Raw genomic sequence first — 12,933 nt, 5'->3', positions numbered from 1 at the left:
GGCAGCTTCCACACTGCACCCCTCAGGACAGGAGAGGACAGAGGTGCCGACCAGCAGCTTCACGAGCAGGGTCCCCTCAGGGCAGTGACGCTCACCAGGGGACAGCAGGGGGGGAAGGACACACAGGGCTGGCTTGTCCCTGCTCAGGGGACTCATCGAGACCCAGGTCCAACACAGCCGGCATCCACCGTCCTCCCCCTCGGACCTCAGCGTGGCTGGGAACAGCAGCCATGGGAAGGGTCGGCCCTCACTGCTCCCCGCCCCTCAGGTGCCCCTCCAGCCCCACAGCAGAGGGACAGGGCTAGCCGGCAGCCACATATGCTCCTGGGGCGCCTGGCTACCCGTGGCCCTTGCTGGGAATGGGAGTCGATAAAGCCTCAGTGGGCGGCATCCGAGCCCTCCCCTCCCTCGGCCCCACAAGAGCCAGACCCAGCGGGCTGGCCTCCCTGGGCCTCGGCCTCGAAACCACAGATCCTCCTGGAAACCTCAGCAGAGCCAGCAGGGGCAGCAGCCAGCCACGGGCCTCACTTCCGGGAGCCAGCCCAGCCCATGTCGCCAAAGGGGCCCTCGCCCGTGGCTGAGCGCGGCGGAGGCCCACACGGGGTGCAGAGGTCAGAGTCCGTGTCTGACTCGCCCTCGGCGATGTAGGGCCGGACCTTGGCGCAGGGCGCCACCACCGCGTAGCCGCCACCGAGCGTGTCCAGCTGCTCCTTGGACTGAGAAATGCTGAAGCCGCTGAAGGAGCGCTCCAGCTCCTCATGGTCCACGGACGGGATGGAGATGGACGTGTCGCTGTCCCGCAGGCCGCCCTCGGGGGGCCGGGCCGTGTCCTCCAGCCGCAGGAACTCCGCGCTGGCCCGCTGGCCCGCGCTGTAGGCGGACAGCGAGCGCTCGTGGGCGGGCGGCGGAGGGATCCGCACCAGCGCGCCGGCGTCCCCCACGGGCGAGGAGCCGGGGCCCTGGCGCGGGCAGCCCTGCGGCTGCCAGGAGGTGGACGGCGGGCACTGGGCGGGGGGCGCAGCAGGGGGTGCTGCGAAGTGTTTCTGGCCCGTGGAGCTGGCAGAGCGCACCACCTTGATGACACAGCCATTCTTGCCCAGGTGGTCCCGGCTGTCCTCAGGGCTGTGGTAGGGCGGTGCCGGCTCTGGCTCCTTGGCACCGAAGTAGGCTTCCGTCTCGGTCGGGGGGATGCCCATCCGCTGCATGTAGATGTTCACCAGGAAGTCCAGCTTCTTCTCCATGGACAGGACCTGAGGGGCAGCTGCGTCAGGTGGCGGCAGAGGCCAGCGACCCCAGACCCTTTCCACCCCGGGCTCCACGGTCAGAGCGTGGGGTGCAGCATTGCAAGGGGCCCACCCGAGACAAAGGGCAAGGAAGGACCGGCCCTTCCCTCCCTTGCCCACTGCCTGGGCAGACCAGCGACGAGGGTTGCGGTCGTGTGCAAGTGGTTCCCGAGGATGGGGGTGGGGCAGCCCAGCCCTCGACCTCTGCAAGTTCCAGTTTTGCCCTGACCCCGCAGGGCACCCAGGGAAACCCCACCAGCAAGGGAGGGGCAGGAGCCCCCAGAACCCGAGGGTCTGCAGACACCAATGCCAGGATGAGATCAGATGGAGACCCTGAGCCGGAAACCCCCTCCAAGAATGCAGAGCCCAGTGCTTCCGAGCAGGGCGCTTGCGGCACCCGCCCTGGGCCCTCGGAGCGCCCACCACCGACCTGCTTCTCCACCCTGCCCAGCCGCCCCATCATGCTGGGGTCCTCCGGCAGCTCCACCTCAGCTGGGCCCTTGCCGCGGTCCTTGTCCGCCGAGCCCGGGCCCCGGCCCACGATCTGGTCCACCCTGCCAGGAGAGACGCCCCAGCATGAGCTGGGATGGGCGTGGCCAGGCCAAGCCACAGCCCCCGGGCCCAGGCTCCCTTGAGCCCAGGGCACCAGATGCTGTGTCTTGTTCTAGGCACCCAGTCCTGACCCCCTTGGCGCTCACTGGGTCATCCCATCCCGGAGCACTTGGGCACATTAGCAAAGAGTCAGGGGAAGGGAATCCGTGTGGCCCAACAGCCCTTCCTTCCACCCTTCAAGCTGGAGCTCCCAGACCCAACCCCTCCAAACACCTGGATGAGCCCTGAGTCCCCATCCACTCCCACGCTCCTCCTGACATCCTAGGTCACTGTGCCTACACCCAGACAGGCAGACAGAGGCCTGGAGGGTGGAGGGTGATTACGGGGCACACAGCCTAAGGGCTGGCCACACTGAGACCCTGCCCTGCTCCGGCCCCACCCCCAGCTTTACTCCCAGTGATGTGCCTCTGGGAGAAGTCAGGTCACACGAAGGGCTGAGATAAAAGTCTGAAGCAGAGACAAAGGAAGCAGGAGGTGTGAAAGCCCGCTCCATGCACAGGACAGGGAGGGGCAGCACAGAGCAGCACACGCAGAGACAGAGCCACTGCCAACCAGAGAGTCTGTGCGAGCATGCTCACATGTGTGCATCAGTGCCCACATGTATGCATGTGTGTACAAGTATGTGTATCAGTGTGCGTGTATGCACCTGCATGCAGATGTGTGCCTGTGTGCACCTATGTATGTGTGTGTGCATGTGCTCACATGTAGGCATCTGTGTGCAGGTGTGTGCCTGTGTGCACCTATATACAAGTGTGTGTGCATCAGTGCTCTTGTGTATGCATGTGTGCACGGGTGTATCAGTGCCCATGTGTATGCATCTGTGTGCAGGTGTGTACCTGTGTGCAAGTGTGTGTGTCAGTGGCCCACGTGTACATGTCTTTGTACAGGTGTGTACCTGTGTGCACCTATGTGTGTACTAGCACCCACGTGTATGCATCTGTGTGCAGGTGGTGTGTACCTGTAGGCACCTATGTACGTTTGTGTGTGCATCAATGCCCAGGTGTATGCATTTGTGTGTAGGCGTGTACCTGTGTGCCCCTGTGTAGGTATGTGTATATGTGCATGTCAGTGCCCACTTGTATACATCTGTGTGCAGGTGTGTTTCTGTGTGCACCTGTGTACAAGTGTGTGTGTGTGTCAGTGTCCACATGTATGCACGTGTGCAGGTGTGTTCCTGTGTGCACGTGTGTGTATAAGGGCCCACATGTATGCATCGGTGTGCAGGTGTGTTCCTATGTGCGCATGCTTGTGCACATATGCATGCATGTGCATTCTACCAGACCAGCTGAGCTTATTGTCAAAGAGACCATGGAGTCATGACCGCCATGAAGGGAAGGTGACTTCCCCCGGGGACAGGGTTTATTAGAGCTGTGTGGTACCACAGATCCTGGGTGGGTCATGCTGGCTAGGAGGTGCCACATAAGGAAAAGGCTGCTGGGCTCGTACAGTCACTCAGAAACACCCCACCAGGAAGCTGCTCAGAACCTGCCTCGCAGCCCAGAGGGCTCCGGCAGGGCTGTGGCCTAGGAGGGCTTCAGGTATCTCAAGGCACACTGCCCTGAGTCACCCTCAGTGGACAGACAGACAGGCAACAGGAAAGGGCCTACACTAGGCCCTGCCCTGCTCATCTTTCCTTAGGATGGAACGAGCAGGCTTAGACCGCAGCACTGTGCCCTCTAGGCCAATCTACCTCTCTGGTTCACAGATCCTGCTCGTCCCCTCTGCTCTCAGATGGAGGGAGCCCAGCCTCCTGCCTGTCCCTCTCTGAGAAGGAGGTCTGGGACGCTTCTGTCTGTCGCAGGAGCAGAAGCAGGCCGGTTCCAGCAGCCACAGTGCAGCCCGCATGCTCCTGGGCCCGTGCGCCAAGTTATGCATGCAGGGTTGGAGGGTCCTGGCTCCAAGCAGACACCATGGAAATGGGGGGACTCTGGCCTTTCTGAGGGTCTGCACGATCCAGGCACAGTGCTCACCGCCTCCGTCCACACCACATGACGCCACCAGCCTGCTCATCAAAGGGACCAGGGCAGGGCCAGGGTCCACCCGGGGCTGGGGCTGGGAAGGGTCTCCTAGGAGCCTATGCCGTCTCCTCCCCAGGCCCCAGCAGGGGCTTAACCCCACACGCTCGACCGCCAGGCTGAGGAGCCCCACTGTCCTGCAGCCCCTTCTGTCTGTGACACGGCAGCTGGGAGCCCACGAGGTGGGAGCGGGCTGAGAAGCAGGGCCTCCTCAGCTCCTCCCCAACTGCCCAAGGGTGGGGTCGGCGTCTGGGCCACAGCATCCTTGGGGCCGGAGCAAGGGATGGCAGACGCTGCTTGGAGCTGCCCTGGGCAAGAAACAGAACGGACCCTGCCTGCTCCTGGGCTGCCCTCTGGTGCAGAGAGGTCGAAGGTCAGGGACCTGGCCCTGGGCACAGAGGTGGGCCATCAGTGCCCCTCTAACACTAACCCTGCCTCAAGTCCCTCCCCCTCCACCGTTCCACACTCACCCTGCCCCGGGCTCTCTCTCCCCCTCAGCCCTGCCCCGGGCTCTCTCCCCACCTTGGTCCTGCCCCAGGCCTCCTGCTACCATCAGCAGGTGCCCCAGTTCCCTGTTTACTGACAGTAATTAACCAGGTGGTAGTTCACGGAGTCCAGCTCTGTGCTGCACGGGCCACGGCCCCCCAGTCACCCATCACGGTGGCTGAACCATGCCACACAAGGCGAGAGTGCACCCTGAGGTCACACAGCCACCAAGGTCAGCCAATCAGTAGCAGGGTGCAAGGGGCTGCATGTGCAGGCCTCCGTGCGGGCAGCCTTGGGGGAGTCTGTGGGTGCAGGTCTGGGTCTATCTGACCCTGGAAGGGCTTCCCCCACTTCTGCACACGAACCTCCAGCCCCCGGCAGATGGCACGGAGAAGGCCATGGAGAGGAGCAGGTTCCCTGGAGGGCCCGGCCATGAGGGATGACCACACAGCCCTGCTGGCCAGCCAGGCGTGGCCCTTTCCCTGTCACTGCCTCAGGGGGAGAAGAACACCTGAAGTGCCCCCCATCTTGGGGGTGGTGAGTGAGGCGCCGCGTCATGTGGCCTGGAGTGGGAGGGGCCGGTTCACAGAGGCAGTCGGGGTGCTGGGTCCTAACCTAGGAGAGTACTGGGGTGACTCTCTCGGAGGGCCCACGGGTCCTTTGGTGGGGTACTTCTTGTGCCGGGGAGTTGAGGGGGGTGGGGGACCCACAATCATATCTATCCTGGCAGCGTGAACAAGAGAAGAGACACCGGGAAAATGTATCATGAAGCAACGAGGAGAGGTGGCTGGAGACTGGCAGAAACAGAAGGGACAACCCGACCGAGAACCACACAGTGACATCTCTTACAGATACATCCCTCTCAGACAGAAAGCAGTCGGCACCACGCTTGCTCGACCTCGGGTTTGCCAACTCTCTCCAGAATTCAAGCAAAGCGTTCTGCTCAGGGAGCCAGGGGCTGGCAGCCATGTGTCCCGGCTGCTGAGCCTCCCAGGTCTCTGCCGGGCCGTCAGGATGCAGAGCAGGGAGTATATTTGCAGCTGGGCAGCAAATACCAGAGGTGTTGGCCACAGACACCATGGAACTCATTGTCAGCAGAGGACAGAGAGGTCCTGGGCTCCAAGGTGGTTTGTTCAGTCTGTCTTTCCAGACAGAGACTGAAGGAGAAAGGAGGGCTTAGGACAGAAGAGCCTGAGGGACAAAAACAGCTGCAGTGAGAGATGTGAAGACACACACGGAGTAGGAACAGCAGAATATGCCCTCACACACAGGTGTGCATGAGTGTACACACACTCCCTCACACGTGTGTGCACAAGTGTATACACGTGCTCCCTCACGCTCCCTCAGTCATGCACACATCCATATACACACACTCCCTCACATACACACATACATATACTTCCTCACACACACACACACACCCATACACACACTCCCTCACACAAACCCATCCACACACCCACAGACACTTCCTCACACATGCATTCCCTCACATACACCCATATGCACACGCACCCATACACACATACTTCACTCACACACTCACATTCATACACACACTCCCTCACACTACCACACACTCATGCACACCCACCCACAATACCCTCACATCAATGCACACTCTCTCACATGCACTCACACACCCTCCCACATATACACATACTCCCTCACACTCATGCACTCACATTCATACACACATGCACTCCACACTCCCTCACATCCATGCACCTCTCTCACACTCATGCACATCCACTCCCTCACACATTCATATACTCACGCACACCCACACACACTCCCTCACACAGCCATGCATACACTCTCACTCATGGACACCCACACACTCCCTCACAAATTCATACACACACATACTCCCTCTCACACACTCCTTCACACATCCATGCACACATGCACTCCCTCACACATACTCCTGCATACCCATGCGCACACAGTTCCTCACATGCATTCACTTGCACTTGTGCACACGTGTGTGCTCCTACGCATGGCACAGCACTCAAGTCCAGCCAATGCCTGTCCACAAGCTGAGCGAGCAGCCCCTTCAGCCGGGAGCCAGAGCAGAGGAAGGGGCACCTCTCGGTCCCCCTGTCCAGTGGGAACAGCTTGAGGCCCCAGGCAACCCCTCCCCTGGTCCTAAGGGAACAGGAGAGGCCAGGTGCTCCAAGGAGGCACACCGACCCCCCCAGCATGAAGCCTCTGTTGCTGTCAAAGGCCCCTCTGTGCAGACCCTCTCCCTATAACCAGGACCCAAGCCTCCAGGGCTGGAAACCTGCCCCAGCTGCCCGAGGGGTCTGGAGGTAGAGGGCTGGCAGAAGCGTGTGACCCATGCATGACAAGAGCTGTGTGGCCCTCTCACAGGTTCCACAGACACACATAACTGCAGCCACAGGTATGTGCATGTGTATGTGGCTGGGTGTGCATGCTGTGCAGGGCCGTGTGCTTGGGTGTATGCACGTGTGCTTTCTGCATAGTGTGAGTGTGAGGCTACAAGCATGACTGCATGTGCCAGTGTATGGACACGTGTATGTGCACAACTCAGGCCCATTTGGACAGCTGTGTGCACACATGCATGTATGTGCACATGTACATCCACACTTGTCTCTGTGTGTGTCTCCTGAGGAATGCCCTGGGTGTGCATACAAGCACACTGGTTTTCACTTGAGTGTACAACTGTATACATGATCTGACTCCTATAATGGGCAAACTGCTCTACATACGGCTGCACACAGGAGCCGCAGGTGCTTGACAACAACCAGTTCTCAGATGTGCTCCCCCTAGCTTCCTGCTCAGGAAGTGGGACCCCCCTGTGTAGAAGAGGGGCCAGGTAGTGTGGCTGCTGCCTGCTGGGGGTCACAGCCATGTGGAGGCTTCAACTGTCAGAAGAGCTATTCTGTCCCAACATGCAAATGCACACACACAGCTGTGTGCACACACACAGCCGTGCACACACACATGCAGGCACAACATAGACATAAATGTGTGCATGTATGCACATGTGTGGGCTTGCACACAAATCTGTACATTCAGAAAACATGAATGCATGTGTTTACACATCCACACACATGTATACATGTGAGCACTCGTGCACACATGCACACAAATATATACACACATGCTTACATATATGCATGGACATGCATAAACACATGTATACATACAGAGTTGTGTAAGAATATATCCACACATATATATGCACACACATGCACACATTTATGCTCACATCTGTGTGCACATACATGCACACATACACACACCTGAAAACTTACACACGCACTACACACACATGAATGCACAAGCATGTGCACACATGCACAACACACATATACTTACACTTGTATCTATATGTACATGTGGGCACACAAGCACACATGCCTACAGAGCTGCATACAAACAGCACGTGTGACCATGTAAACACATGCACTGTGCACACACATATATGCACGTGCACAAGCAGACACCTATGCACATTTGCATACACACTCATCTGCACACGTACAAACTCAAGTGCACACACACTTGTAGACGTGTGCACACACATATGCACGGTCACATAGTGTAGGGGACAAAGAAGGAAGAGACATTAATTCCAAACATACCTACATGAGATAGTGCAGAAGACCCGTGGCCAGAGGGGAGAGGCCAAGAGAGGGGGGGGGGGGGCAGGGTGGTGGGCAGCAGAGCAGGGCTCGCCACCATGCCCTGCCCTGTGCCCTCCCTGCACCCTGGCACCCTTGGGCCCCTGAGAGAACCCATCCCCCCAGTGCCTCGCCTGCTGGTGGCAGGACCCAACAGCTCCTGCAGGGCTGGGCAGGAGCTCTTGCCTGGACTGCAGATTTTTGATCCGGGACAGCATGTCAAGGTGGCCAGCTGAGTACTGCTCAATGACATCCATGACATCATAGGGCCGCAGACTCTCCTTGAACTTCCGCTTGGACACCAGGAACCTCATGACACTGAGGGAAGGGACAGTGAGCCTGCAGGGGTCACACAGGCCATGCCCGTGCACAACCTGGCCCCTTGACCTCGCCTCCCGACAGGTCTGCCTGTGGCCTCACCTGACATCTGCAGTCACCGTGTGTGGCCACAGAGATAGGCCTTGTCAGCTAGGACCTGCCTGAGTCTCCCCACCCTGGCTCCTGGGGCCACAATGTACCCCAATGCCCTCTCTCATGGGGGCTGTGGGAAGGTGTCATCAAGGTCACCTCCTAGACCCCACACCTCCCATGTTCAAGTCGATACCAGGGCGTCCAGGCAGGGCAGCCATGCCCCTGCAGAGCTGGTACCTCTGACCCTACATTCTGCTCTGAGACCCACAGCCAGCAGGTTGGGACATCCCTCACAGCCCCTTTTAGCCCCCTTCCCAGGCCCTCCTGGCCCCCCTCTCAGCCCCTCCAGGTCCCCTCACAGCCCCCAGCCCCTCTCGGCCCCTCCTGTGCCCCCCAGGCCTCCTCATGCCCCTCAGCCTGGCAGCAGGTGTCCTCACCACACAGCTCTGATGCTGACTTTAAGCCCAGGTGTCAGGTCCTCTGTGACGAACTCACAGTTGCAGCCCTTGTTGTCCTCAATATCCTCCCCAGGGAGACTTGCTTCTGGGTGGAAGGACATGAAGTGTGTGAGGGGGTCACCCAGAGCCAGAGGGGCTGCTGGGAGGAGAGAGGCCCGGAGGCAGAAGGACACAGAGTCTGTGAGAGGGTCACCCCGGGTCAGAGGGCTTGCGGGGAGGGTCCCAGAGGCTGGCTCAGCACTATCCTGCCTTCTGAAGCTCTCTCCTCCATCAGATGTTCTCTGGCAAATGGTGACCTGTGGCCCATGCCAGGGTTCAAGGGACACCTTGTCCCAAGAGCCGAGAGAAAAGGCTGCAGTGGCCAGAGGGCAAGAGTCCAGAGGGCCGGCCGCCTGCCCGCTCAAGGCCACAGCACGGCCTCCCTTGCAGAAGAGGGGCTGTGTGCAGGGAACCCACCTTCTGAGTTCTGCCGTGATGCTGCCCCCTTGATACGGAAGGCCTGCCGTGCCCGGCTGCGGTCCCCGAAGCTCCAGCTCTTGGGCACCTTGCTCGGGCTGTCCTCAAGGCTTTGGTCAGCACTGGGGGACCGCCGCACCGTCTGGGCCTGTGGGGACCCCTTCCCCTTGGTGGCCACACCTCGCGGACTGGAGAAGACACGGTCTTTCAAACTGACCTTCTGGCTGCTCCACGGAAACCAACGGCAGCAGACAGATGGACGGACGGACACACAAGAGAAAGAGCAACAGATGTCACTCGAAGGACAGGTGGTGGTGGGCTCAGAGCAGCCACTGCTGAGATGGAGGGGCAGGGGTGGCAGGATCACCGTCCCCGTGGCACAGACCATGGCCAGGGCAAGGAGGCAGCACCATGAACTCCTAAGTCACTCCCAGTGGCCCTGAAACCAAGCCTCTCCCTGCAATCCTGCCTCTCTTCCCCTCCAAGGGGCACCCCTGGGCAAGAAGTGCCCCCACACACTGGGCTACCACAGCCCCTTCCCAAGAAGTATGTAATCATTCCACCCACCTCCCCCTACCCCTCCCGCACCCCCCACCCTGGCATCAGGAGTGGCGGCCATGGCAGGGGTTCCAGCTGATTGTGCCCTGACCCATGCCCATGGAACCTGCTGAGTAGCAGAGTCTGGGTCAGGGAGATGGCACAAAGCACAAGGCTTGCCTGCAGGTTTTCTGCCAAGGGCCTGCCCCATCCTCAGGGTCCCCCAGGCTGAACAGCCCCCTGCCAGCCAGGACGCATCTATGACCACAGATGAACATGTCACCTGCCTGAACCACAGCAGGTGCCCAGGAGGGACAACGTGGATGCACATGGCTGCCGCCATTGGTTGCACTGAGGCTGCGGCAGCCTCACTGTCAGGCTGGAGGAGGCAGCCGTATGGTGGCAGAAACAGCTGTTTCCCACAGACCACTGTCCCACATTCTCAGCGGTTCTCAGCCCAAGCCCCTTGGTAACCATGGAGAGACCTGGCATCACCAGCAGCCAGGAGGCAGGTAGGCTGGGACCTGGGCACCCGCGCTCATGAGCAGGCCCACTGATCGGATGTACCGGTGGATGTGGCCCCAGGCCTGGCCCCTGCCCTTGGTTTGGGAAGCATCAGCTCTGGAGGTCAGGTGGACTTCTTCCTTCCCAACTGGGCTGCCTTCTACTCTCTGCCCGAGAGGAGGCAAGATACTGACCAGCTGCTAACCTACCCATGGGCCGCCATGCCAAGGAGCCCACAGAGCCTTCCAGAACAGCCTGAGAAGCACCTGGATCATTTCCTGCCCATCGGCCCATGAGAAACCTGTCCCTCAGGTCCCTGTCCAAGGCCCAGCTCCCGCCTCCAAGGTAACCCCTTTGCTCACCAAGTCCCTCACACCCACCAGACCATGATACTATGGCTGTGGGGCCTTCAACCCCAAAGGAGCAGAATGGCTGCTCCTCTTGAGGCTGGCCCTCGGGAAGTGGGCACTGCTGACACCCTGGGCCACCTCTCAGGTCCCTGGAGGCAGGAGAAGGAGGAGAAAGATGTCCCAGGCCAACACACAGCCCCAGCATGCCTCAGGAAGGAGCAGAGATGACAAGGCTTCCCTGGAGCCCATGAGGTGTCCTGGGTCTCCAGCCCATTCCCACTGTGCCCGACACTTGACCAAGACAGAAGAGTGGGGGCTGTAGCATCGGCAGCTGGGAGCTCTGGGGGACATTCTCATTCCTACCCCAACAAGATCACCAGCTGGGACTCTCAGGAAGCGTCAAGAGGCCAAGACCAAGGTCTAGATACACCCCCCCCCCACTGGCAGACCCATCCAATCGACTGGCAGAGTATGACGTGAGTGCCAGGGTCACCTGGACCCCCCTCTGGCTCAGTGGGACTCCAGTCTCAGAATGGTCATCTCTCCTCCCACCACCTCCTCCACAGAACAGCAACCCCTTGAGGCAGGACAGAGGCTCCTGCCTGCCCTGCAAGTGAGTCACACTTCCCAACACAGCAAAAGCCCTAGGGCCCTCTCCCTCCACATCACACCCAGGAGGAGGGGCACAGCCAGTCACAGCTCTGAAGGGACTGTGACAACCAAGGAGCTGACCACCCCAAGTCCAGGTCTGGGACCCTGTGGGCTTCTGGGAGGAGCCCTGTGCTCAGCCTGCATCAAGACACACCCACTCTGTGCTCCAAGGGCTCAATGCAACAGAAGGCTGGGCGGCAGACAACCACCAGACACAGGCAGTTGGTGACAGGAGGACCGGCTGCCAGGTGGACATGGCTCTGTGGCACCTCCGGGGGAGAGAGAGAGCACTGCAGGGCCCAGCAGTCTCGCTTCTGGCATGCACTGCCAACTGACCAGAAGAGGGACATGCCAGAGGGGTCCCTCCAGCAGCAGCTCAGCCCTTACCCCACTGGCCTCGGCCACTGCACCCCACTGCCTGGCTCTCAGCTCCAACCTTTCCTCAGGCCTGCCAGGAACTCCTCCCAGAAGAGGGACAGAATGGATGGGCAGGATTGGAGGGCAGCATGCAAGGGGCTCCCTGACACATCCTCCTCCACCCCCTGGCCCTCCATGTTCAACACAACCAGGTCTCCCTAAGAGTGACTGCTCTGAACCAGAGCTCACATGCCTCCTGGCCCCACCCAGCCCCCACCTAGCCTCTACCCACCCCCAACATGGTCCCCACATGGTCCCCACCTGGCCCAAACATGACCCCCACACATGACCCCCACCCACCCCACACATGGTCCCCACCTGGACTCAACATGGTCCCTGCCTGGCCCTCACATGACCCCTCCACAACCCCCACCCAGCTCCCACAGGACCCCTACCCAGCCCACACATGGTCCCCACCCAGCCCCCACTAAGGCTTCACATGGCCCCCACCCACATAGTCCTCACATGACCCCTATATAACCCCCACATGGTCCTCACATGGCACCCATGCACATGGCCCCTACATGGCTTCCATATGACTCCCACCCAGTCCCCACATGATCCTCCCATGGGGCCTCACATGACCCCTACCCACATAATCCCCACACAATCCAAACCAAGCCCCCATACGGCCCTCACATGACCCTTACATGACCCCTACCCAGCCCTCACATGGCCCCCATGGCCCCCACCATGGTCCCCACATAATCCCCACCTAGTCCCCACATAATCCCTACATCACCCCCACCGAACCCCCACATGATCCCCACCCAGCTCTCACATGGTTCCCACCCACATGGCCTTCACATGGCCTTCACATGGCTCTCACATGGTCTTAACATGGCCCTCACATGACCCCCATCTGGGCCCCACACTGCCCCCACACGACCCCCACCTAGCCACCACTAAGCTTTCACATGGCCCCACCCACATAGCTCGCATGATCCCTACATGACCCCCACATGACTCCCACCCAGCCCCCACGTGACCCTCACATGACCCCCATCCAGCCCCCACATGGCCCCCATGGCCCTTACATGGTCCCCACCCAGCCACCACACGGCCCCCACCCAGCCCACACATGGTCCCCACCCAGCCCCCAC

General features: G+C 60.2%; 1 protein-coding gene across 1 annotated transcript in view; it reads right to left on the bottom strand.

The window, feature by feature from the left end:
- Nucleotides 1-524: 524 nt before the first annotated feature.
- Nucleotides 525-12,933, bottom strand: part of KCNQ2 (potassium voltage-gated channel subfamily Q member 2) — a 56,313-nt gene continuing 43,904 nt past the window's right edge. The window contains exons 12-17 of the mRNA XM_042782794.1: nt 9,372-9,595; nt 8,895-9,000; nt 8,233-8,364; nt 5,012-5,119; nt 1,714-1,837; nt 525-1,250 (exon numbers count right to left, since the gene is read on the bottom strand). Coding sequence (XP_042638728.1) covers nt 525-1,250; nt 1,714-1,837; nt 5,012-5,119; nt 8,233-8,364; nt 8,895-9,000; nt 9,372-9,595 — 1,420 coding nt within the window. The remainder of the gene's footprint in view (nt 1,251-1,713; nt 1,838-5,011; nt 5,120-8,232; nt 8,365-8,894; nt 9,001-9,371; nt 9,596-12,933) is intronic.

Source organism: Orycteropus afer, unplaced genomic scaffold (genome assembly GCF_000298275.1).
Source record: "Orycteropus afer afer isolate SDZICR_OR568_19922 unplaced genomic scaffold, OryAfe1.0 scaffold00469, whole genome shotgun sequence".
Taxonomy (NCBI): Eukaryota; Metazoa; Chordata; class Mammalia; order Tubulidentata; family Orycteropodidae; genus Orycteropus; species Orycteropus afer.
Note: the sequence above shows the minus strand (reverse complement) of the source record. Positions and strands in the feature narration are given on the sequence as shown.